The following is a 27,500-nucleotide window of genomic DNA, read 5'->3' as shown; positions in this document are numbered from 1 at the left end:
GGTGTTCCTCAATGTCAGCCAAGTACTGAAGGGAGAGAATAATGCTAATAATCTTCTTGTGAAGTTTTAATCTTAATAGGTCTTAATGCTTAGGACTTTCTATTACCTTTTTACAATATTGCTAGTTATGTTTCTGTACATGACAAACTTTTTTGTGTGTGAAAATAATGGGTTCCTTGTGCAACACAACAACATTTCATAAATTTATTTGCCTGACTAAAAAATTTCCATACATATTCATAAATTAGGAGAAAAAATGTCAGTCATACAATATGATATTAGAATAAGTATAAGAAAGGAAATTACTATTGCTTATCTAGAAACTACTTGTATACTGCTATTGTCATTTGACAAAAATCAATAATATAATTCCCAAGGAAAAAATAATCCATTAAAAAAAATAAACTCCAAGTATTCAAATAATCAAGTTGTCAGCTAAAATAGGCATTCTCACCTGGGGTTCATTATACCATGTACAACAGCCTTTTTCTGTCGTCAAGCGAGTGTTGTAACAGTTACGCCCTCTTGTTGGACACCATTCACCATGGTACCACACCTAAGAGAGAAAATTAGTAATAAACTGAAATCAAATGAATGGTTGGGAGTTGTCTGTTTACATCCTATGAATTACTATGTGCAACATTACTAGGCATTCTAACCCTTCACTCTTGCAAATAAACACAGGTGTGCACTCACACAAACATTGATTTTGCTTCTATCTTGATTATGACACCAAGGACAGAGAAAAAGAACTGTGGCCTTTCTCATATATTCTAAAATGTAAATCAAGAGCCTATCAAAATTATCATAACTTGTTTAGACTATTACTACCATAATCAAAACCTGCAAATGATTCATTCTAATCTGAAAATCCTATCACTGCAGAAAACACACAAACTCTCAACTTCCTCACATAATCTCACACTCCTTTATTCATTTAGTAACTTATCAATACATTAACTCACCACCTATGTAACACTAATTCTCTCACATGCAACAAGCCCTTCACTCAATTCACTCTCTTACATTTCTTTCCTCACTCTCTCATCCACACCCACTCACATGGCCACTCCTCCCACTCTGCTCTACCAACTCACTTTCTCTGGCACAGCTGCAACAATGGAGATGGCCAGACCCATCCTCTCTGCTCGACCCACACGGCCAATACGATGCACGTAGTTGCTCTTCTCATCTGGCAGAGTCACATTGATAATGAAGGGCAAGCCGTTGACATCTGCAAGGGAGTGAAATATCTATTGAGTGACTTTTTTGTTTAATATATGAAAACTTGTCACTGTTTCTCCATTTCTTTATCTCATCTCCATTTCTCCATTTCTTTATCTCATCTCCATTCCCCCCTTTTCTCTATCTCTGTCTGTCTGTCTGTCTGTCTGTCTGTTTTCCTTCCTCCTCCTACCTTCTCTGATATTTTATCTTAATACCAACTCTTCCTATTATCTCTACTCCTCCTCTACTTCAACCTTATCCTCATCATCTTTCCTCTTTTTTTTTGCATAACTCCCATTATCCTATCTGGCACAATCATGGTTTCCACATACTACTTAACCATTACAATTTGCTACAATTATGCAAGGCCTATCAAAAAGCAGAAGACTTTTTTCTATTACTATCTCTTGTACTGTTTGGCAAGTTACCTCCAGCCATACCCAGAACATTTCTTTCCTGTATATGTTTTTGTACCATATACAGGAGCTAACCAAATCCATATTCTAATATCTTAAATGATAAAAATATGATTTTGTTGCTTTCCATGTGTTTACTTACATGTTTATAGTATGCCTATACATATCTTATTCATATGTGAAGGGAAGTGTGATAAGCCTTTCAACCTTGTGCTCAACTGATGTCCCATATACCTGATATATGACAAAAAGAATAAAAAGAAAATCTGGCTGGTGTTGAAAACTGGGCTCTTGAAATGATTTCCCTTTTAGTGAAATCAAAGACCAGGCCTTTTCTGCAGCAGGAGGATAGACAAGCTGAAGGGTTTACAGTTCTTATATCTTTTAGGCGTGAACCTCATCCCTTAATCTGAAATATCTCCCTACAAATTCTGAGTGTGTTTTTCACCAAATGATGTTTCCTCTAACACTTGAAAAATTAAGTTTGATAAATCTGAATATACCCTCCAGATTTTCTAAATTTCTTTACATCAATATCTTCTATATTTCAAGAAAACAAAAATTCTAAACAGGCATACTTGTTATTTCAAACAAGATCATGGATATTTCATTCTCTAATTCTTTCATATGCTGCAAATTCAGGAAGTGTTTACACAAGGCAGATATTTGGTCTTGTTAGTGGGAGGAGATAAATTTGCTAAAAGGTGAGTCCACCACCAAATTTTTTTTTTTTTTATCCTCTTTCATTCTGTCCTTGCTGACATCATTTTTTAATGAAACCAAAATCTAAACCCTTGGACTAACAAAAAGCCTTTTTCTACACCAAAACAAACTCTGCAAAATAGGTCCTTGTACTTACCAATTCCACGGGCAGCAACATCAGTGCAAATGAGGAACCTGACTCGCCCATTCTTGAAGGTTTCAAGATTAGCTTTACGTTCGTTGGGTTTACGATCACCATGGAGGCATACACAGGAGTAGGGATTGGCAGGATTCTTGGGTCCTCCACCTGCAATTTAGAATATGTTGCATTTCAAATACTTGAGAATGGGGGGTTTATGAAATGGTTGCCCCCCCCCCCTTTGGAAAAAAGTGGTGGACCAGAAAAAAGATCAAAGTATAGGGAACACTTACAAGCATTTACATATAGATACATACAAACAGGAATATAAGAGTACATATTTAAAGAGGATTTTAAATCTATTGCAATTCAAAATTTATATCATTATTATTTCATCATATATGCAAATCTATAGAATAAAAAAAGGATAAATAAACAATGAAATAAACTACGATATTCCATAACAAAAACAAAACAATTGAACTAATAAAAAACAAAACATGCAATAAAAGTTGGCCATAATAACAAGAAAATAAATGTGCTAGACATCAAAGGTCATATAGCACTATGGTATCGTATTGTGTTGGGAAGGTTTTTAAATTCTTTATTACAATTAAAATGTTAAGTTTCGATGGTCATTTATTGTATGATAGTATAGTATTTATAGGAGTAGGAGGAGATGGTAGATGGGAGTAGGATAGGTATTGATGAGAAGAGGAAGGGTTAAGGACAATGGGAGATTAGATCAAATGAAGGATATTTATGCGTCTGAGGAAGGAGAATAAATTATTAATAAAAAAGGTGGGGGATTCTGTAAGGATGTCTGACAGGTTGGGGGGTCGGGGAAGATGGGATATGCGAGGAAAAGTAAGGATGCGGGCTTCGGTAAAGCGAGGACAGGATATTAGGATATGTGGGACAGAGAGAAGGACATTGTATGTAGGGCATAGAGGTAGGTTAGAGGGATGTGACATGAGGTATGAGTGAGTGATTCTGGTGTGGCCTATTCGTAGGCAGGCAAGGGCAGTTTCCCAACATCTGTTTTGATGGTATGGAGCTGACCAAGGGGAGATTGAGGGTTTTATGGTTTGGAGTTTGTTGGTGCACAGACGTGACCAGAAGGATTGCCATCGGTTGTAAAGAAAAGTTTTGAAGTGAGGGTAGTAGTCGGTGGCTGGGATGTGTGAAACATGTAATAAAAAAAGTTCCATTAGACAAAAAAAAAAAAAAAAAATACAACTAAGTCACCCAATGAAGGCAGATTATCCAGCCAGTCTGTTTATACTTCCAACTGGTAGGGTTTATTTATAGCCCTGGGCACTCCTGCAGTTTTATTTCATAGCTCTAGGAAGAGGCCAGCAATCATGCTTTCTATACTTAGAAAAAAGTTGTGACAAGACATATGAGATATCTGACTGGCTTCATTAGTACGGTTATGTATTTACAACTACATCAGTGTGCTGCGGCATCTGTTAAGAGTTCACATAAATCTTGCTTCATTTGTACATAAAGGATATGTACAAGATATGTATAAAAATGTATATAAATATACAGACTTTCTAGATCTACAATTTTACTGATAATTCTCCTCCTATCTTTAAATATCTGACATTTAAATGATAGGCCGCAAAGCACCCAACTGTGTAGAAGGACCTTACAATCTACACAGTATAGGCTGATAATTTTTCTGTGGCTATCACTATAGCACATGGGACACAGCGATACCTGTAGTCCTCAATTGCCTTGGCAACATGGGGAGTCCTTTTTTGTAGATAAAGAATACCATAAGTGGTGGTCATCCTGAGGCATTATGGCAAAAGCTGTCAATGATATCCACCCTGAAGTCACATAGGTGTAGTTGTCCCTAGTGAAGTCCTTGACTTTGGGTTTGCAGTTGCCCTCTGAACTTCCAAAGACCCTTTCATCAACTGTCACTTTATGGCAAGGTATAAAGGCTGTATGAAACTGTTCACCTAGGCTGCCAATTACTTAGCCCAACTTCCACAAGCAATCTGAACATTTACCTGTCAGATATTAAATGATTTATTTAAATTATCTTATTCTTGTTCCAGTCTACTCTTCTTCCACATCATCTACTCAGAAGGACTCTGTCACCTGAGTCCTGAGACAGTCGTTAACGCGGGTGAGCGCCCAGCCCAGGTAAATATCTATTCGTTGCGAGTTTATTTTTGGAGATACAGACTTATAACTTCTAATTTATTATCACTGAACCCTAAATATACTTGTATGATGAAAATGTCAAAGTCAAATCATACCTATTAAATCTATTGCTCCATTTCAATAGGTAATGTCATAATACAATACATCATACTCGCTCCCGTACAGCGAGAGCGGAAGGGTGATAATTGCTGACAGTGACAGGGAGACTTGGGGTTCTCGCCTTAAACATTGCCTTAATTTTTTGTTGCACGAGTATATATTAACGTGGGAAATTCTACACTTATACACAAATATCAAACTGAAAATAACTCATTTTCGACCACTCCAAACTAAAATCCCCACCACCACCAGGAACAGTCCACTTAATAAACTGTGCTTGACCAGAGATGCTTACCAATCTGATTGAAATAGCGCTCTAGGTTATCACAGTCAAGCTTTGTACGGCAGAAGATCAGCGCTTTGTCCATCTTGTGGGTGTCAATGGCTTTGAGACAGTACTCTCCTTTCAGCATCTTCACAGCTTCACTCAGGGTTTCTGTTCAAGGAAAAGAGACAGCAGTTAATAACCAATGACCCTTGTTTTACTAGAAACTGACTTAGACAACTAAAGGCTATCCAGTACATTAATTGAGAATATACAATCAAAAATCTACATAAGATACCCAAACCCCGAAAGATCCCAGCAAACACAGGGAGCCACTATGGAAACACATCATTCCCTTTCTTTCCTCGCATACACATACCGGGCGTATTGTTTCCTGGCCGGACATTGTCCTTCTGGTGTACTCCATCTGTAGGGATATGGCGTCGCAAGGTACTCCAGGTGGTGTCAGCACGCGGGTCAACCGTAACAACAACATGGTGGACAGTCTCAGGAACAGCGTCTTCTCCCTTAAGGTCAACCCACGTTGGGAAGTGCATCAGGCGTTCCTTGGGGGGTAGACAAGGAGACACATCATGGTCTGATATGATGTAGAAGGAAAATCCTTTCTCTTCCTCATCAAAACCTGGGAATTAGAATATTTCAAACAAAGGCATTTTGATGTATGTGTCAACTTTTCTTTATTCATACTGAAATACATTGTACAACAATCCTCTCAGAAGCAATTATCTCCAAATGTCCTTTTCAACTGATTACATACAACCTGCTCAAACAGTGAGATATGATTATTTGCATCTGGCAAAAATCTACATGAGTATAAATGGATCCTATGAACACTGTAACATCAATTATGAAATAAAAAAAGGCTCTACATAATCAATGAAGGAATCCATACAGTAAACAAAATGAAAACCCTTTTTAACATAAAGTTTACTTATAGTAAAGGCAAAGAAATGCATTATGACAGAAGTGTTAAACATTTTACAATTATCCCCATGGATCCAGACGATATGGTTGTGCCATCATGAAAAATTTGGCTAAGGACCTGGGGTGACACGAATATGCCATCATGAGAATCTTAAATGAAGGCCAGAGTGACAGGAATACTTTGCTACAGGTGCACAAAGCTCTTGGAGGATAATTTGAGTCAGACGAGATTTAAGAAAGGGACTCTTGCATTATTTCCAATGGTAAATGATTGTGTACTGTACTATCTATAAGCCATGACCAGAAGAGCACTGGCTCCAGGGAGGACGCTGTTTCCAAGATCAGGATCTTATTCCTGCTCAATACAACCAGAAGCACAGGTTGTTTTACAGAAGTGCAAATATTACAGAAATATCTTAAAAATGACACAAATTTCAAAATAATAATTGTTATCCTTATTGCACAAAGTTAAAGACTACCTTGAGAGATGATGTGGAGTTTGTGCAAGGAATACATTCTGTTACCATCTTGATACAAAATATCAAAATGACAAATATTAAAATAGAACTCTTGACACTGTGGTTACTTACAGCCATGCGCTTGACCTCAAAGGAATGCAGTGTTGCAGAACAGACAATCATCTGGAGCCTCTTTCCATCAGATGTGATCTTAGGGATGGCACTGTGGATGTTATTAACAAGGCGTTCATGTCCCTGAAAATTAAAAGAGGATTTATATTTGTTTATAATCTAAAAATCATAAAATTAAAATGCATAATAAAGATTTAACTGTAATATATTTCTAAACAAAATCAAATTTCTTGAACAAAAATCAAACAATCCCTAGAACTTTCTTTCAGCTTGTCTTTAAAATTTGGTCTTGTGAAAAGATGTAAACTGATAATCTTTGTGTATTATATTGTCACAGGCCAGAATCAGTGACAAACAAATACATGTAAAGGCATGGGCCATGGGAATCACCCAGAGAGTCATGTGTATAGCAGTGTGAAAACAGTGTGATGCGAAAGTTCCTCTAGTTTTGTACGGGGGATAGAGGCGTACTAGACTCAGGCATTAGGGTGCAAGTCCTATACCATCCCCAAGACCAAGGAGCGCGTTATTTGTTACTATAAACTGCTGACCTCAGCTGACCGGCGATGCCCAGGGGAGCACTGTGGTACCCATGGGCAGGCAGTCTACTTTTGGTGATTACTTGAGGCGGTCTACTTTAGCCAGTCTTGAAAACTATTCGATATCTTTAGAACTTCCAGTGATCGAGGAGAGCAATTAAAACTTATTTCCACGTAAGTAGAGTTAAGTAATAAATAGACTAATAAGTATGAGTGTTTCCTACACCTTCCTTATACACAATAGGGTCTTCCCCTACACTGAACAGATTACACTCACAAGGTACATAAGGTAGCAGTAATCAAGGAATTACTTAAAAGAACCACACTACACACATCCTTATAAGAGGGTATTTGATCACTTACAAACTTAGAACTCAACTCTTGAGAGGCTGCATGATAGAGAAAGTGAAATATGAATTATAATGACATATAAAGAGTGTATATATAATCATTTCTGGTTCACAGAGCCTGATAGAATGAACAATGGAAGTTCATATAATACAATTTCACTTATAAATTCTTAACCCAATCAATAGTGGCATTACAGAGAGGTAAAAGAAATAAGGAAATAACCAGGGCTGCACTGTGATAATACATATCCTCACTAACTCTTCCCCCCCCCCCCCAAGAAAAAAAATATATATACATATGTATATATATATTTTTTTTTCTTTTTTTTTCTTTCTTTTTTTTAGGGAACCAAGTTTTGAGCTACATGCTAAATTACCTTTTTTTTTTACAGGCATTCCTCTATGCATTTTCCATTATGTGGCATTAGCCTATATGCTTGTTGAATAGCAGAGTAAGAAAAACAAGGTTCTAAACAAGGAAGATTTAATAAAATACTGTTGTAATAATCTATGCAAAAGATATAAGCTTAGTCCCTCAATGTATGTACTAGGTTTCCACATATACCCACACTCCAATGTTAGGTGTAAAACTAGATTCTCTAGATTACATTGGAGTCAGCATTCATTACAAAAAAAAATTTCCACCAACTGACAATATCCACATATACTATGCACTAATGCAATATTACCCTTTACAGTTGCTTGCAAAGAGCCTCCCTGACAATGATGTACAGTACATCCAGTGTACACCCAAAATCTAAATTACTTTCACTAAAACATCCTATTCAGAAACAAAGCGGCCTTTTTAAGGCTGTTTCTATATGTGTGAAATAATAATACCATAATATATTTCATGTGGATTTCTAATTACCCTCCCAGGTATCACACACAAGAGGGGGTATAAATGCTTAATTTTACTACAAAGTATTTAACGTTTGTCCATCAATAGCCTATGGCTAAAGAGTGTTGCTACTTAACCCGTAGCCGACGTGTGGCATGTACGTACATGCCATGGCTGTTGTGGATTGAAAAACGGATGGCATCGTATCATGCTCACTCCCGCGCCACTGACTCGTCCGACAGAGTTTGTTTTTCTCCAATACTTACGGCTTCATTCATATGGTAAAGATTTTAGGCAAAGGCAGACCTAACTTGTGTCTGTGTGCCTAGCCAGGTTTAGTATTTCAACTGCGAAAAGCACCGACATAATAGACCACACATACCTCTGGCTTGAATTTCACCCCGCATAGTACTTCTCATTTGAGCAACATGGAGCACAATTATTTTGCTTCACAGTAGTTTCAAGTTTCATGGTGTATATTTTTTAAATAAAGAGGCATGGAAACCGATTCACTGATTCAAAAATAGTCTGATGGGCCATTGACATGAGTGTATATCTTGTTTCAAATTAGCCATTTCTTGTTTACTTGTTTTTCATAATAAAAAAACAAATTTTGTGATAATTGACTCTAAATGTTTCATATGAAATCTCCAATATTATTTTTGTTGAGTATATATTTTGATAATTTCTTTAAGCAAAATACAGACAATAGTTTTTAATTACACCTTGAAAAAACAGAGATACCCGAGGAGAAAGACCCTATGGGTCATGTTATCGCTGGTTCCCCTCAGCCCCCAGATTTCGCACCAAAGTGATGCAATTCAGCCCAGACTGCCACACTTTCAGCCTGACCTGCACGTACACAAGACCAGCTGAACAGTACTTAAAGTGAGGGTTCTGCCTTGTACAAGGCAACCACTGCTAAATTATATATCTATTTTTTACAAAGGATGAAAACCCTTGAATAGTGTCTGTGGATACTATCTCATATACTATATTCCTAACAATTCTGTGACAATTAATAGATAAAAACCACTAAAGGTGAAGTATTAACAAAAGAAAGCAAAATCAATATCAAAAACATAAAATCAGTAAAACCTTACCTGTTTCAGCAGACCATCAGCTTCATCAAGAACGAAAAACTTGCACGACTGGAGTGAGAGCTGTCCTGTGTTGATGAGGTCCTCCAATCGACCGGGAGTGCCACACACAATGTCGATGCCCGAGTTGAGAGCTGCAATCTGGTCTTTCACTGGAATGCCACCTACCACCAACAAGTCACGTACCACAGGATTGTCCAGGTGTTTGTGGAACAATTTGAGTTGTGTCAGGGTCTGCTCCGCTAGCTCTCGAGAGGGCTGTTGGGGGAAGTGAGAAAGGGAAACATCAGAAGACATACCCTATACAGGGTAAAATATTCATCCACCTATTTATTCACCTATCCATACATCTACTTATAAGAAAATGAAAAAAGGTTGTGTACCGCAACATCCAACCCCGACTGCAACACTCTCAAATTGATGAAATTATTTGAATTTGGTAAATTTAAAAACTCTGATTAAATCATAAAGTTTAGTAATGCATTATCCACAATAACACTAGAAAAATTTGGCGAATGACAATGGAGGGGAGCATGGGTGGCTGTTCCCAGAGATTCCAAGCTAGGGTGGCCAGGGGAGGGGACTCCTTTTCCTTCTCACGATCCTACTTTGTAAAAAGAGCTTTATACCTATTGCGACTTGTTTAGTTCTTCAAAATAGAAAAAACATTCTCTGACCTCACAACTATCTCATTTGGTGAGACACTCATCATTATTAGGTCAAGTTGTTATTTTTCACCTTATGCTTGTGCTACATTGCCATAAGACTCACTGAAAGGTTGCAGTGCTTCTGATCTTCAAACCTTATAGATACAATTTTTCTGTCCTATTAAGCACGGCGCTCTAAGAATAACTTGTATGGAGTGCACTTGCTGGGGAACCAAGATCAACAGCCTTCTTTATCTTCTTATTTGCTTAGATCACTTGCACAGTTGAGCGTGGCATGTCAAGTGTTTGTGTAACATACTCCTCACAGAGCTGTATAGCAAGATTTTGTGGGAAGTGAGATACTCTTGCACTGTCATTTCTTTTTTCTGCCTTTATCTTTATTTGATGTCTTTCTGGGAGCTATTTCTGAGGTTGATATTTCATAAGAGGAGCAAAAATATCAAGTCATAAGTTGGCAACATCCCTACAACAAGCCTTGCATGGGAGGAAGACAAGCAAGGTGCGAGATGGACTTGAAATTCTGAGAACCATTCACCAATGCATCATACTATAACTCCAAAATACCATTTTGAATCACTAGTTATGGAAAAAAAAAAGTGAGCCATGAAAAAAATTCCTTTTCAACAAAATACCACAAACATAGGCACCATAAAAAAACATTACCCTGCAGAACAATTCTTATTATCTAATGAAATCTAAGATCTACATCTTTTACAGAATAATTAAATAAACATGAATGAACAAAACACCTTACCTCAATAATGATGGCTTGAGGAGCGTTATTCTCCACCTTCTGTGGCTTGTCTCCGCCCCTGACACCTGAAGTTACTGTGCAATCCTTAGGAGCCTGACAGATGGCCATAAAGCCCCCCTTTGGAGGGTACTTGAATTCTGTTGCCCCAAAGTTGAAAGACATCTCTGCATTCTGTCAAACCATAAAAAAGTTGTATGTTATATAACTTTGAGCTACATTATGATGTTTATTCATGATCTATTCTTGTATCTTTTTCTTTTCTACATTTGTTATGATTATAACTCTAGTCCACAACCTCCAACCTCACAAAACTTCTAAATTTCTGGTACTGCCTTCAGGTATTCTGGACATAATTTCTAACAGGCCATAAGATACACCAGTATTTAGAAGAATAGAGAATAACAGTCTACTTTGACAGCATTCATGCATGGTAATCATCCATATGAAAACCTATAATTCAACACTTTTTTATTGCATAGAAATATAGCATTTATATCATAATTGCTTAATATCACACTCCAAAAAATATATTAAATGTGACTACAAACACTCACACACAGTCGTACATACTTGTACACATATACACATGCACATGCACATGCAAACGCACACACACACGCACACGCAAACACACACGCAAACGCACACGCACTCGCACTCACACTCACACACTCACTCACACACTCACTCACACACTCACACACTCACTCACACACTCATATATATATATATATATATATATATATATATATATATATATATATATATATATATATATAAAGGCATCATATTATGCAGCAATCTGAATCCTATAAAATAATTCTGCTTGTGTTTCAATCCATTCATTCACATGCTCCAACTTAACCCATTTGATCCAGGTGAAATGACCATTCCATCATGAAAAAATATTGGTAGAGGGCTGGGTAACATGAACATGCCATCCTGGGACAAAATGGCCACATGCCGGGTGATATGAACTTGCCATCATGAGCGAAGGCCAGGGTAATGGAAAAGACTTGCCATGAGTGTTCAAACAAAAAAATGACAAAAAAAAAAATAATAATCTTGCACTGAGTTATTGACTACAAAGAGAGATGATATGGAGTCTGTGCAAGGAAAATAATATATTACCATCTGGATAAAGCAAATCAAAAGACAAATATGGACATTGGAAAATAGCAAAAAAGCTAAAAAGACAATATAGCAATGCACCCTACACAACTGTCTGCATGTGCCTGGCCAAGCAGCCATTTAGAAAACCTAATGCCCATATTTTCGGCTGTGTGACTGCCATGACACAACCAGATCCAATGGGTTAATAATCTTATGAGTGTGAGGCAAGTACACACTGCACTGGAGTAGTTAGACAGTCAGTTAACACATTTATAAGTATTCAAAGGGATTGGTTTAGAAAGAAGGGGAAGGAAAGGGGCCTTAAAGAAAAAAGGGAGATGGGGAATGGGAAACAGAGGAAAAGGGAGAGAGGGAAGAGAAAACAGAGGAAAAGGGAGATGGGGAAGGGGAAAGGGGAAAGGGAGGGGAGAGAAAGTTACTAAGAGAGCAAAGGTGGGGAGGTTAAAGAGCAATTGGAGGAAGGTGGGAGGGGCAGATGTAGGACATAAAATGGGAGAGAATGAGTGAATATAAGGAAGATTTGGGAGTGAAAAGGGCAGAAAAGTGGGAAAGGAGAAGGTAGATGTAGAGGTAGAGGGAGAGGGAAAAGAAATGGGAGAGGAGGAATTTTCACAGGTGCTGTTAGTTTAAGATAATATATCCTAAGAATTTGATTTCATAGCTGAACATAATCTTTTTATAATCATATCTTGAATGTGCATTAACCCATCCCACAGCCACACCCCTAACCATTATACTAACCTTCAGTACAACAGCTGGGAGGAAGGTGGCATTCTTGAACTCGCTACGAAGGGTGAAGGCCTTGCCAAGGTCCGTCCCATTCTTACTGTAGCGGATCTCCATGGCGTCTAGGTCCAAATAGCAGCCTATCACATCTTTCAGCCCAAAGGGTTCACCAAAGTCATCAAACTGGCGGCAGTTAGACTTCTTGCCAGTTCCACCGAAGCCAAACCCTGCCTTGCATGTGCCTAAGTCCAGGGCAGCCTGGAGATTAGAAATAAATGATAATTATGAATTATAATAAAGTAATATTGTTAAAATCATCAATAATGATAATATAAAATAACAGTAAAATTAAACTGAAAGTAGAAACAACATTAATAACAATGACAATAATTATAATGCTAAGGATATCAATGAAAAAATAAAAATAATAAAAATAAGAAAAGTAACAATAATAATAACAATAACATAATAATAACAATAACAATAATAACATTAGATTAGGCTAATGTTAAAGTCATAAAATGGTGATAAATATAGCAAGACAAAGAAAGAAAATGATAATGATAATCATAATAAAACATCATAGAATACAAAACTGATAATAACAGCAATAATATAAAAGAAATACATTAATTTGTTATGAAGACCTATGAAGATCACCAGCAGCTTGGACTTAACCCAAAGGTACCATAGAAATGTAAATGTAAATGTATACTGAAGCTTGCAAAATAAACAGAAAAAATCATATTTTGTTCAATGTTACCACAAATCTCAGTGGGGATAACACTACCTCCCTTTAGATAGCTTGTGTGTAACGACAATTAATAAGCAGTAAGACAGAGTGGATATTAGTTGTACTCTTGCCATCCCATCAGCAATGGGTTAATGCTTCCCATCTTATCAAAGTGATAAAACTTCTCTTAGAAAAACTTATTTCTAAAAAAAAAAAAAAAAATGTATTTTATCACTGTAAAATAATGAACCATTATCTTTCCAACCAAATACAATATAAACCACAAATTTGTAAATTTTCCAAAGAAAACATAGCACAAATAACAACTCCAATCTCTGGCAACACTGGCTAAAGCTTCAGAGTCAGGAGACATTTACCAAGCAGATTGCTCAACTCATTTCTCCATGTGACAACATTCACATCATGGCCCAACTGGTCACTTGCCTAACTGACATGAGTTATGTCATACCAAGCATGCATTTTTATTATTGTTTACAGAAGTCCAGAGGCCTGAGTTGCATCCTAGTGTGTTTCAGTCTCAATAGCTCATGGCCTGTGCTGGATATGAGCCAGAATAAGTGGTATTTCGTGTAATTATTGTTGCACACTTGCACTCTTTTTGTTTAGGCTTCCTGTCATAATAAGGCTGATATATAAAAATGAATAATTTGCACTAATGCATGCTTTGCAAGACAATGTTATTCTCCAAAGATCATTTACTGCACATGCTGCAAACACTTAAAACTTCAGCATGTTTTGAATATTCTTATAGCAAAATCTATAAGCTAATGAATATTGTCTAAAGGGAGAAATTATTTTATTTTCTGGTTCCTTCAAACTTAAAAAATGTAATAAAGATTTGGATAATCATAACACACATCATCAAATAGTGGGCATATGCTTATCAATAAATATTTTGCAGCCATTAAAAATCACTATGCTTCCTCCAACTAATTTCTTCCTTTCTTTCCCTCTTTCTCACCTGAGGTGTTGCCCATCCAACACGGCACAGCCCTTCATCAGATACAGTGGCCTCGTAGTAGTACTTGCCCTTGCCCACAACCCCCTTAGTGCACCGGACACCCTGCCAGGCCTTGGGGTCACGTGACTGGCACCGCAGACCATCAGGGGTCACTGCCATGCCCGCATCACGGTCAAAGAAGCTCATAAGCCAGTGGGGTGCTTTGTAGAGGAAGAGATGAAAAGAAACATATTAATTTTAAAAAGATGATTGAATTACACATCATTGGCTTATAGATGATATAAATAAGAAAAAAATAATGGCAGAGAAAAAAATACCCTATGGAAAATCAAATGTTGTGAAAGGCTTCACTAAAAAAAAAAAAAAAAATACAGCAATATAATCATTATTACTATAAGGTATAATAGGTACTTCAAAAAAAATAAAACTAGAGATTTCATAATGATATTCATTACCAGAAGTAACAAACCAAATATTTCACATCATATCCTACGTAAAAAAAAAAATAATAATAATAATGCAACATTACTTCTTCCAATTCCTAAAGCTGAAATACATTCTATAAAAAAAAAACACACACACAAAGCAGCTCTCAAAATTAAAACCCTCTTGACATTTGTAATTCTTAAAAACCTCATTATTACAAAAAAACAAGCAGACTAAAGTTAAATTTACAAACACTACTGATTATAAAACAATAAAATGTTATTATTCTACAATAAGAAAAAAAATTATGACAAAGATTTATAACAATAAATGCAACTCCAAAAATGATAATTATAAAATTGATGGAGAAAAAGAAGTAAACCGAACTAGTAGGCTACTAAAAAATGGAGGGTGGAGGGCACAGGTAGAAAATCATATCTTAAACTTTTTTTCTTTTTTTTTTATCACACAATATAAAAAAAGAGAGAGATAAAAATGCATCAATCTTTCTTAAACCAAGACAAACCAACATCTCCATTCCCACTCACAGACTTCTTTGTTGACCTTGGACGTCTTGCCCTGCTGGATGTCCTTGAGCGTCTCCCACACGATCTGCAAGATGGGCAGGCAAAAAGCTCCAGTCTTGCCACTGCCTGTTTCTGCAGCCATCAGTACATCTCCACCTCCTAAGATGAGGGGCACGGCTTCATTCTGCACATCCGTAGGGAGTCTAGGGGTAGGAGGGAGATTAGCTAGGGTTATTTATTTTCATGGGGTCGAGCGGTTTTGTTTGTCTGTTGGTCTGCTTGTGTCTATGTATGTTTGTGTTATATGTATACCTTATAATCACTTATTCTTCTCTCTTTTACTCTAAATATGTATATCTGTGTGTGTGTGTGTGTGTGTGTGTGTGTGTGTGTGTGTGTGTGTGTGTGTGTGTGTGTGTGTGTGTGTGTGTGTGTGTGTGTGTGTGTGTGTGTGTGTGTGTGTCAATCTCAATCTCAATAATAATGCACAGGGTGCTGTATATGAATATGAATATGAATATGAATATGTATATGTATATGTATATGTATATGTATATGTATATGTATATGTATATGTATGTGTATGTATATGTATATGCATATGTATGTATATATATGTGTATATATATAAATATATATATATATATATATATATATATATGTATATATATATATATATATATATATATATTTATGCAAATATATAAATATATATATCTATGTATATATATATATATATATAATAATATATGTATATATATATCTATATGTATATATATATAAATGTATATATATGTATATGTATATTTATATGCATATGTATATGCATATGTATATGCATATGTATATGCATATGTATATGCATATGTATATGCATATGTGTATATATATATATATATATATATATATATATATATATATATATATATATATATATATATATATATATATATATGTATATGCATATATATATATATATATATATATATATATATATATATATATAAATATGCATATTCCTATACATATACACATAAATATATAAATATATAAGATGTGACTCTACTTACGTCCAATCCATCTCCTCAACAGCTTTTGCAATCTCTGGCATTACGCCCATTTCTGGAAAGAAAAAAACTAAGTATAAAACTTTGGCCTTTAATATATTGTACTGTTGTCAACAGATTACCTTCTATACATTCTAAAGAAAATGCACTATATAAACTTCAAAGTTATTAAACTATAGGTTATCCATACACTAATTTTCATGTCTATGCCTATTCAATATCTATTTAATCAACCCTATCAAACCATAGCCACCCATATCAAGCATAAGTAAATTTCACCCCTCATCCCAAGATGCCTCAATATAGCACTTTTAGAAACTGATTGCCTCATTTTTTGTAAGAACTGAATGTAATTAGGGTAAACTGGTATATTAGGTAGTGCCTGGCATCTATTTTCCATCCTTAAGGTTAGAGAAGAGAGTCAGTGTGCCAGGATGGCTTCTCTCCCTATGCAATCCTCTCTGTATACCCCTTCAAGCCATCAGAGACAAGTTCGCTCACCATTCCTTATCCTCTTCCTTTATCCCCCCTTATCAAGTTCCATTCATATAATCACTAAGCATGGCTTAGCTATTTGCAACTATCCTTTATATTATTTTTACATATCCACAAATACATGATTAAATAAATGATTGAATACTATATGAGCTACTCTGAATGCTTTACATTTACATTTTCTAAATGTTTTTTCTCAATTTCTTTCTTTACAAACCAGTTAACAATGCCATCTTTGAGGCCTTCCTGTTTGGTAACCATTTCACATGAAAGCATTACACTTTGTGTATGCATACTGAACTCATCAAGCAAAGAGGACCAAATATGTTCATGGTAAAAGTTAAAGTATCATATTTTTTGCAGCTGAAGGTGAGGATATGCTGTGGAACTGGGTCATCAGAGGTTCATGCAAATTAATTTGTCCATGAGAAAAAGCATACTATGGACATCCCTTATCATAGGCTACCATATTCTGCCCTGTTCAACAAGGAAAGTCTTTATGTTTGTTTGCTAAATTACAGCTGATTTTGAAGTGGCTTAGGTCAGAAAACTCCAGAACCAACATGTGCAGATTTACTTCAGCAGACTTCCAAGGAAAAGAGGTTGCCTCAGTCAAAGTAAATGATGGTTCACTTGGGGCTCTCATATCACAGGGTGAGACATGGCAGGTCACGGACCACTATGTATTTCAAAGGGATAGCTACAACAAATGTAAAAGTACTTTTTTTTGACATGGACTTGAATTTCCTCTAGAGCAAAAGATTAATCTTTACAGTATAGATGTATTAAGTAAAATTGAATATGATATTCTTATAGAGGATAAAAAGTTACATTCATCGGTACAAGAAATAATTTGCAGACACAAATGGTAACACTAACAAATAAAAGAAAAAGTCACAGAAAGGCCCACTGTCAGCCTAAGTACACTCAGTGCTCTCGAGTTTTAGTTCTATCTTGCCATTGATACTGAAGTGAAAACAATGTTTTCCGGGGGTATTGGGGGTAAAGCCTCCCCCATCAACCCTCCACTCAGGGAGTCGGGCATGCCCAGTCATGAATAAATTTTTGATGAATAAATTTGGTGACTTAGAGTTAGGGACTTAATCTCTGGCGAATGCATCCATACTGCAAAGAATTACCATGCAAAATATCATTCAGACAATTTTGCTCGTTGGAAATTTCATCAGCAACAAATGGTCCGAGTGTTGTGGGATATCATAATATCCAAACCAATATTCTAGACATTCAAAACTTGTTGGAAGAAATTGGGATAACATGTGGAAAGATACAATAAGATTGCAAATGTGCATTTAATTTGTACCATAGGAAAAATATACGTTACTTCCATATTTTCTTGCTATGCCCTTTCTTACCAAACATACCAAGATGATGTAAACTTTTCCAAACCTTCCCCTTGGGCAGTGCCCAAAAGGCACATACAGTTAAGGCAACTTTGATTGTTGACTAAGTCGTGACATAAGAGTAAGTATATCCATGCTGTGAAAAATTACCCAATATACATAGTGCTTTCTGCAATCTTTTTCATATATTTGCAGTGTTACTGTTCGTGGTTATAAAGAAGGATTAATCTTTATGATATGGACACACAGGTTGGGGCAAATAAAATAAAATTGTCTTGTAGAGAACAAAAAGTTGCAGTTGACTGCACAAGAAATAATCTGCAGACACGAACAGTAATACTACAAATATATGAAAAAGATTGCAGAAAGCACCGCTCTCAGCCTAAATCCACTCAGTGCTCCCAACTTTCAGCTCTATCTTACTGAAGAACATGCCCAGTCACAGCAATTTAGATTGATGAATAAATTTTTTGACATGGAGTTGTGGACTTTGTCTTTGGCAAGTGTGTCCATACTGTAAAGAATTACCTAAAGAAGAAATAGCCATTAGTAGCCCCCATAGTTATATCTAAGCCCATCGTGTCCCATGTGTTGAAAAAAGTCTATTGGATACTAATGTCTATTTCTTCTCTATAGCCACTACTGCATCTTTTAAAATAACCTATAGCCAAAGCAAAACCATCTCCCAATGTTGTCCAAAATCAAAGTTGAAAAAATTCATATGAACATATTACTGTAAATAATTACATAATTACTCAATTCTTTGTAGAAGTACACAAATTTGTTAGCCACCTGCTTGGTGGTATGTCTGTCTTTTTGTTTACTTTAGTCTACTCAAATATGTAGGTTATTGCTCCATTATTTGCATTTTCTCTATATGCCAGTGTTTAGCATTCATCATTTTCTATACCTTGCCGAGGAGTGAAAAAACAAAGAGAGAAAGAAAAGGCTGAATTCAACAGTAGCACAAATGAATCACACTGCTGGAAAGTGGTGCATCTGCAAAGCAGGTGTGTGTGGAATAGGCTATAAAAAAACAAAAAAAACAAAAACAATATAGTTTCAGATAGAATGTTATTTGAAGTTGTAAGATAGATGCTGTGAAGGCCTTCTTGTTTTGCACAAAACATTTCCCAATTTCATTTTCTATGTGCTCTTGCAGGGATATATAAAGAGATGTGATTATGTTTTATCTTGTAATTTCTAGAATCATTAAGAAATATGGAGTGAGGTTAAATAAATATATGGATTTCTGAATCTAAGAATTGATGTAAAGAGCAAACATCTAACATATTCCCATGAAATCAACTTACAAATTATGATCCTCGTTAGAGAAAAGTCCTTTTTGAATCTGTGCTTACAGGGAAATGCTAATGAAGTGATTATGTTGCAATATTGGTTAAAGTTACCAAGAGCAACGCACAAACATAGAGGGATATGGACGTCTTCTTAAAGAGCATAAAAAATATAGTCATTAACAACACAGGTACCGCTGCTGCATCTTCATATTTACCACAAAATAAAGACCATATTTGATGAGGGAGTAAGTTAAGTCCACAACACCCTCACACATTATTATTAATGTTATTAATACCCTTTTCTGTAAATTTGCACACAGTGCTAATAAAAGGGGATACACAGGGGCTTGTTGTCTCCACAGGGTGCGTGTCTCACGGTAACAAATACTGCAATTTCATTTCTACATTTCTAAGTGCACTTCAATAAATAAAATGAAGTTCCATGAATGTGTTTCGAAACCCAGTCCTATCATAGAACTGCCCTTCCAGAAATTATAGGCCTAGGGTATAGTAACTACTTTAAACAGATAATACATATGATAGGTGATCCCTCTGTACTAAATATGGTAATGTAAATGACTCCATTATCTTGAATAAGAAATATCAGTAAAATAAGAAGAGCTAACGAGGCAAAACAATAATAATATTAAACAAACAAAACGTAAACAAAGCCATCGGAACACGCCAACACACATTATTTAGCGGACAAATATACTCCTTTCTCCAAATATATCATCCTATTAGAAACCAAATATGCGATTATCTCACCTTCGAAAGCTGCCATGATTGTAGGGGGTTGGAAAAGGACTTCAAAGTTAAAATAAAAAGCGTTTTTCTCCTCCCGTCGTGATTGCTGGCCCGGCTGTCAGACGAAGCGGCTTTCAGTCGGAACAGGATCCAAAATATTTTCTGCTTCCATTTTGATATATCCTATTTTGATGGGAAAGTTTGTTGATCTTATTATACTTTCGTCTTTCATTATCTGTTTGATAAGTGACTAGCCGTTTCTTATGTATTTTTACGATGGATTTATCTCAGTGGTATGAGGACCCCTTAATGTGTGCGTGTGTTTGCCTGTATGTGTCTTTCATTGTTTATCATTTACATGTGATTGGTATAAAAACGTGATCAGTGAATCTAATTTCTTTTCTTGTCAAAACTAGTAAGAGGTTAAGAGGGACAATTTTCTTTTGCGCTTTAAAATCTTAAACCTTTCGGCTACCATAATTCATTCCTAAAACGTTTCAGCGCCTTTGCGTGAGCAGTTAACACGAGTTCTTGCCAATTTTAGCGAAGTGAAAGCTTTATGAACCCGGCTCTTGAACTAGATCCAAGCGATGTGCCTAGTACAAGCAATTACGAATATGAAAAAAGAAAGAAAAAAAAACATAAGACGGAGACAACGACAGCGATGACTCCCCGTGTTCCAAACGAGCGAAGAAATTGCGGGTGTCGTAAGCAGAACCCGTTCTGCCCGAGTGATAGTAAACCTTAAAAAAAGAGCGAATAAAACAGCAGACAGACCACGGAACCCCAAACCTACACACAGAAACACAAGGTACTCCGCAAGAATATGTAGAAGTTATTCATCTAAATACAATCATAAACACAAAAATACAAGATCTAAAGACAAAAATTAATAAGTATTTGTAAAACAATAATTAAACAAAACATAGATTAAATCAGCACCTACATAGTAAACGGTTCACTATGTAGATGGTGTCACAGCTAAGACGAAAACATAGAGCATATAATACTACAATATCCAAGATTCCATTCCTGTAGAACAGAGCTGTTAGAAGCTCTGGAAAGAATCAAAATAAACACTCCTCACACAGAATTTCCCCCAAAATCCCTTGCTCGTTGTCGTCGTTAACTGGGCATTGGGAGAGGGAGACTGTGGCCCAATGCAAGGATCACCCCGACGTTGGCCCTCAGCTCTCGCGTCAACTAATTTTGTATAGTCGTTTCTTCTCCCCCTTCCCCTTTCCTTCTCCTTCGCTCCCCCTTTCTGTCCATTTCCTAAGGCGTATGAAAGGATGAAAGCTTGGCTTTGTGACAGTCCTGAACGGCCTTCGTCCTCCCTTTGCTCTTCCCTCTTTACCCATTTCACTTGCGCTCTGCAACATCCAGCACGTTTTGTCCTATTCCTTAATTCTTTTAATTGTTATCGCCACAAATTTTTATCATAATGCTATATGGCCTTTGATATCTGGCATATTCTGGGAATCCACATACACTGGCCTATGAACCAAAGAATTTCCGCCAAGCCTCTCCATGTCGCTATATTTTGAATTTACCGCCAATGCCATTAGATGTTGACATGTCAGAGATAAAAAAAAAGAAAAAAAATATATATATATGTGTATGTGTGTGTGTGTGTGTGTGTGTGTGTGTGTGTGTGTGTGTGTGTGTGTGTGTGTGTGTGTGTGTGTGTGTGTGTGTGTGTGTGTGTGTGATATAGAACAACTATTCACAAGTACTCATCTCTTGCCAACAAAGTATCACATATTAAGATGCACAAAAATCTTTTTGAAATACACGAAATCAGTCGAGATATAAGAAATAAGAAAAGAAAAAGATACAGACAATACAAAAGTCTAAAGAATATACATTCTTGTTAATTGTGTTTATATATTCGGAACGATGAATAAATGCATCCAAAAATAATGAAAAGATGATCAATATATTTTTATTCCTCACTTTTATATATTTTCCCCCTTTTTTTGCGAGAACCAAAGCTTTTCAATCCTGTTACATTTTTTTTTTTCACATGAAAAATATTACTCGCAACAAGTGTCTATATTTGTTTCTTCATTTCTCCACTTCCGTGTGACTTCTGTGCACACGTGAACGCAATAAATGACGTAATCGAAACGCCTCAATGATGCAATTGCAAGATAAATGACAACAATAGCATAATCGCAGACTAATGCCGGCAATACTTTCTTCGTTATTCCTTTGTCGCCTTTTCTGCCTGGTTGTGTCTCATTATTTCTCTGTTCTTCGTTCTTTATTCTTTATTTTCATATGACATCGATATATTTCTCTCTCTCTCTCTCTCTCTCTCTCTCTCTCTCTCTCTCTGTGTGTGTGTGTGTGTGTGTCTCTCTTTCTCTCTCTCTCTCTCCTTCTTCTTCTTTTTCTTCTTCCTCTCCCTCTCCCTCTCCCTCTCCCTCTCCTCCATCTCCTCCTACTCCCTCTCCCCCTCCCCCTCATCCGACTGGGCTGGAACGTATAATGTTTCAGAAAGCAAAGTAAGGAAGTTAATAAAAAACATTTCTCGTGAAAGAAGAGAAATAGAAACACTAACGGCTAGAATTCAGACAGGGAGGGAAAAAATACTGAAGCAAACGTTCGAAGTAAGGAAAACAACGAAAAGGAATAAGACGAAAACAAGCGGCAAAGAACAAGCAAAAGAGTTACGAGTTCATGAACTTCAACCCCCTTCTTCCCTCACTCCTCCCCCCCCCACCCGCCCACTGTCTTCCTCTCTCCCTCCCTCTCTTCCTTCCCCTCCCCCCGCCCACTGTCTTCCTCTCTCCCCCCTCTCTTCCTTCCCCGCCCGTCCCGCTCACCCCCTGACACCCTGCACCCAAAACAGCCCCTTCCTCTCCACATCCAATCCTCGCATGCCCCCCTCCCCCTCCATTCTTCCTTTCCCCACACGCCCCCTCTCCCTTCCTATCCCTTAGAGTGACCCTGTTCTCGTGATCTCGCCTACCAGAAAAAAAAAAACATGCTTCCAGCTTTACGGCAATGCGACTTTCCTCCGCCGACACAAATAGGTCTAAATCCGTGACAATGACGAAGAGATCTTGGAAAAGGCATATTCAACGCTTATTGCTAATAAATATTATCCTGGTGTCAATTTGTATATCTAAGTTTTGATTATATTCGAAATGTTCGTTGGAAAAAAAATCATTTGGATCACTTTCTCTGAAATCGCTAATTTCGTAACTCCTTTTTTGCCTATAATGTATCCCATGTTTCTTCATCACCAAGCGGTCATGAAACCACATTCGTCTGAACTTGCGTTTAGTCGATTTTTTTTTACCTTTTCCATTATGAAATGTTTCAAAACGAAGTTTGATCATAGCAATTTCGAGACAGACCGCTCGCCGTCGCGGGTATGGCAAGACGGCCCACAACCCCTTGGGCTTGTATGGCGCACCTAACCACAGCACACGAGGCACCAAACTCCTGCAGTAATTAGGTGTAGAATCTGCAACAACTTGCCCTTCAGCACCCAAGAAATCAAGGCAGTGCACACCATCACATCGCTACATCGGCGATGTGGGGATGATGTTGGTAATGGTGCATTGAGCTCCGGGTGAGGTTGGTACTCCTGACAATTCCGACACGCACTTGCGCTATCTCTCTCTCTCTCTCGCTGTCGCTGCTATCAGTTCAGTGCTGTGCGAAAGCTGTCCGGGCAGAGGAGCGAGCGGCGCTGTGTAATAGACGTTTACATTTCTTGCATACAAATATAATAGAAAGACTAAAGGAAAAAATTAAGAACAAAAAATAACAGAGTAAGGACTTTTAGATCGTTGGAACGTTTGAGCACGTTAAAAGCATGTAATGTCTATCTTTTTTCAACGTGTGGTTCTTTACTTGGGGGGGGGGGGTAGGAAAGAATGATATGTGTTGATCTATCCTTATGATGTGGTTGTCGGAAGAGAGAAAAGTGAGTGATGTTAGCTAAAAATTACGTGTTGGTTTGAAGAATATCGTGGGCTTCACACATAACGACTGAAGAAACGCGAACAGAAACTAGTGTAAACAGGTTTTCTTTACTGTTCATTTTACCCAACGTATTTTGTTGTTGATGCTGCTTTATTTATTCACCTCAAGGCAACTCTTGGCACCCAAAACTCCAAGACCAGATGTTCAAAAAGTTTAGACAAGCTACAGTTCAGCACGTTTCACGCCTGTACAATTTATTTGCCGAAAAACGTTTTCTCCCCGCTGTAATTTCCCAACGTCTGGCCAGTAAACGTGTTGATGCTTAAACTTGCTTTTCGAACAGAAGGAAGTCAGAAACTCGATGTTTATACTAGAAATGGCGAGGTAAAAGTGTGTTTCGTATTCGACGGATATGTGATGCGGAAATAAAAGTTAGGAAGCTACAGGTTCTCCCGCTGTTGAGCCCCGTGTGCGTGTGTACGTTCGTGTGTGCGCGCGTTCGGTGTGCGTGTTGCATGTGCATATTTGAGTGTTTGCCCTTGTTATCCTGTGTATAAGCGTTAATGCGGGCTTTTAAGTGCCAGTGCGTGTGCATGTACAGCTTCAGTGACACACTAACATGGAAGTGTGCATGTACGTGCAAGAAAAACTGTACTTCGAATTAATGCATTCGCCCATACGATTTGTGCACCCCGTGCGTGCTCACGTGGGAGATGTCAGGTACATGCGTCAACCTTACACCCCCACCCCCACCCCCACCAACCCCGACGGCCCCCATTAAACCCGAATTCCACATTGCGTTTCTCGCCATGCAAACTTTGGTCCTGCATGGCGGCAGCATCATGCGGGTTCGTGTGTGTGTGTGTGTGTGTGTGTGTGTGTGTGTGTGTGTGTGTGTGTGTGTGTGTGTGTGTGTGTGTGTGTGTGTGTGTGTGTGTGTGTGTGTGTGAGATTTAGGTTCCGTTGCGCCATTTGATGTGCGTGCGTGAGTGTTCGACACGAATGTTGGTGCAAATAATTTGTGATTTCTTGAAACACAAAGGGTATTTGTTTCTTTTCGTTGTCGAGATATAGATATAGAAAACTATGTTTGTAGTTATAGAGAGCAATGTATATACTGACAGTTTTCTTGGAGTTAAAGGTCATTGCCGTTGGAAATAACCGGAATTCAGGTTGCATATCTAATAAAGGATTATCGATCAAGTTTTACCTCTCTCTCTCTCTCCCTCTCTCTCTCTCTCTCTCTCTCTCTCTCTCTCTCTCTCTCTCTCTCTCTCTCTCTCTCTCTCTCTCTCTCTCTCCATCTCGCTCTCACTCTCGTCTGGCTCTGTCTCTCTGTCTGTCTGTCTGGCTGTCTCTCCCTCTTTCGTGTCTGTGTATCTGTCTGTCTGTCTCTGTCTGTCTGTCTGTCTATCTCTCTCTGTCTGTCTGTCTATCTGTCTCTGTCTGTCTGTCTATCTGTCTCTCTCTCTGTTTCTCTCTCTCTCTCTTTCTCTCTTTCTCTCTCTCTCTCTCTCTTTCTCTCTTTGTCTCTGTCTCTGTCTCTGTCTGTCTGTCTGTCTCTCTCTCTCTCTCTCCTCTCTCTCTCTCTCTTTCTTTCTCTCTCTCTCTTTCTTTCTCTCTCTCTCTTTCTTTCTCTCTCTTTTTCTTTCTCTCTCCCTCTTTCTTTCTTTCTCTCTCTCATTCATTCTCTCTCTCTCGTCTCTCTCTCTCTCTCTCTCTCTCTCTCTCTCTCTCTCTCTCTCTCTCTCTCTCTCTCTCTCTCTTTCTTTCACTCTCTTTCTTTTCTCTCTCTCTCTTTCTTTCTCTCTCTCTTTCTTTCTTTCTCTCTCTTTCTTTCTCTCTCTCTCTCTTTCTTCCTCTCTCTCTTTTTCTCTTTCTCCCTCTCATTTCTCTCTCTCTCTCTCTCTCTTTCTTTCTCTCTCTCTCTGTCTCTCTCTCTCTCTCTCTCTCTCTCTCTCTCTCTCTCTCTCTCTCTCTCTCTATGTCTCTCTCTCTCTCTCTCTCTTTCTCTCTATCTGTCTATCTCCCTGTCTCTCTCTTTCTCTCTCCGTCTCTTTCTCTCTCTCTCTCTCTCTCTCTCTCTCTCTCTCTCTCTCTCTCTCTCTCTCTCTCTCTCTCTCTTTCTTCCTCCGCTCCCCTTAACCCCCCTCTCTCTTTATATCCATCTATCTATCTCTCTCACTCTCCTCTCCCTCCCCCCTCTCTCTCTTTTTCTCTAACTCTCTTTCTCACCCACTCTGTCACTTTCTCTTTTTCTTTCTCCTCTTTCACCAGTCTCTTTCCCCCTTCTCCTCCCTCTCTCTCTCTCTCTATGGGTCTCCCCCCCCTCCCTCCTCACACTGCCTGTCCAACCCCGTTCCCGCGCTTTCATTTCCTTCTCCCCGCAGTGTGCTCTCCGTGGGACAGTGTGACGGAGGCGCACCTGGCGGCGGCGCTGGCCATCGACAAGGGCAATGAGGCGGCGCTCGTATCGTGGAGCTTCAGGGCCTCGCCCGAGCCCTTCAAGCACCAGCGCATCGCCGAGGTCAAGTACGCGCTGGAGGGCCAGGAGGGCGACGTGACGTACAGCGTGAAGTGCGTGGGGCGAGGGGCGGGCGCCGACGAGTGCCACGCCCTGCTCTTCGAGAAGGAGTACGGCTTCTACGAGGAGCTGGCGCCGGCGATCAATACCCTCCTGCAGGAGACGGGGCAGCGCTCGCTGCGAATCCCCCGCTGCTTCACCCACGCCCGGACCGAGACGTACGAGGTGATGGTCCTGGAGGACCTGAGCACGAGGGGGTTTCGCGCCGCGGACAGAAGCTTCGGTCTCGATCTGGCTCACGTCCTTTTGGCGGTGCAGGAGATAGCCAGACTGCACGCCGCCTCCTTCCTTCTGCAGAGTCGCTCTGCAGACAAGCCCCTTGCACAGACCTACCCCTTCGTCGGCAAGGAGTGGACGAAGGTCTACAAGCGCGGCGGCGAGTCCTACGAAGACATCCTGACGAAGCACATGGACCTGGCCGTGGCAATAGTAGAGGAGATGCCCAAACGAGGAAAGCAATTGACTTGGCTGAAAGAAAGCAGACCGAAGGTGTGGGAGATGTTCCTGGAGCAACTGGTGCCCAAGAAGCCCTTCGAAGTCCTCTGCCTCGGGGATGGCTGGAGCACCAACATCCTGTTCAGGTGAGGAGGCGTGGCTGTTCGGTGCGGCTGCGTGCGCGTGCGTGTGTGAAGGGTTGATGCTGTCTGCCCTTTTCCCTTGTT

At 38.4% G+C, this 27,500-nt stretch overlaps 2 protein-coding genes across 3 annotated transcripts in view; one reads left to right on the top strand and one right to left on the bottom strand.

Annotated features, from left to right (window-relative positions):
- The window catches only part of Ddx1 (ATP-dependent RNA helicase Ddx1), a 21,581-nt gene extending 1,097 nt beyond the window's left edge, over window positions 1–20,484 (bottom strand). Inside the window, exons 1-14 of the mRNA XM_070130582.1 lie at window positions 20,334–20,484; window positions 16,415–16,466; window positions 15,366–15,547; window positions 14,392–14,591; window positions 12,692–12,934; window positions 10,817–10,987; window positions 9,398–9,652; window positions 6,565–6,687; window positions 5,409–5,595; window positions 5,060–5,200; window positions 2,503–2,652; window positions 1,098–1,234; window positions 455–556; window positions 1–25 (exon numbers count right to left, since the gene is read on the bottom strand). The exon at window positions 1–25 is cut by the window's left edge and continues 96 nt beyond it. Of these exons, the coding sequence (XP_069986683.1) occupies window positions 1–25; window positions 455–556; window positions 1,098–1,234; window positions 2,503–2,652; window positions 5,060–5,200; window positions 5,409–5,595; window positions 6,565–6,687; window positions 9,398–9,652; window positions 10,817–10,987; window positions 12,692–12,934; window positions 14,392–14,591; window positions 15,366–15,547; window positions 16,415–16,466; window positions 20,334–20,349 (1,984 nt within the window). The 5' untranslated portion in view covers window positions 20,350–20,484. The remainder of the gene's footprint in view (window positions 26–454; window positions 557–1,097; window positions 1,235–2,502; window positions 2,653–5,059; window positions 5,201–5,408; window positions 5,596–6,564; window positions 6,688–9,397; window positions 9,653–10,816; window positions 10,988–12,691; window positions 12,935–14,391; window positions 14,592–15,365; window positions 15,548–16,414; window positions 16,467–20,333) is intronic.
- A 3,422-nt stretch (window positions 20,485–23,906) lies between these two features.
- LOC113808246 (uncharacterized) overlaps window positions 23,907–27,500 on the top strand; it is a 12,788-nt gene continuing 9,194 nt past the window's right edge. Inside the window, exons 1-2 of one of the 2 annotated variants that reach the window (XM_070130585.1) lie at window positions 23,907–24,100; window positions 26,645–27,419. In XM_070130585.1, the coding sequence (XP_069986686.1) occupies window position 24,100; window positions 26,645–27,419 (776 nt within the window). In that variant the 5' untranslated portion in view covers window positions 23,907–24,099. Of the gene's footprint in view, window positions 24,101–24,952; window positions 24,975–26,644; window positions 27,420–27,500 lie in introns of those variants that run through there. The other variant, XM_070130584.1, reaches the window with a different exon arrangement.

Source organism: Penaeus vannamei, chromosome 15 (genome assembly GCF_042767895.1).
Source record: "Penaeus vannamei isolate JL-2024 chromosome 15, ASM4276789v1, whole genome shotgun sequence".
NCBI lineage: Eukaryota > Metazoa > Arthropoda > Malacostraca > Decapoda > Penaeidae > Penaeus > Penaeus vannamei.
The sequence above is the reverse complement of the archived record's forward strand: the minus strand, read 5'-3'. Positions and strand labels throughout refer to the sequence as shown.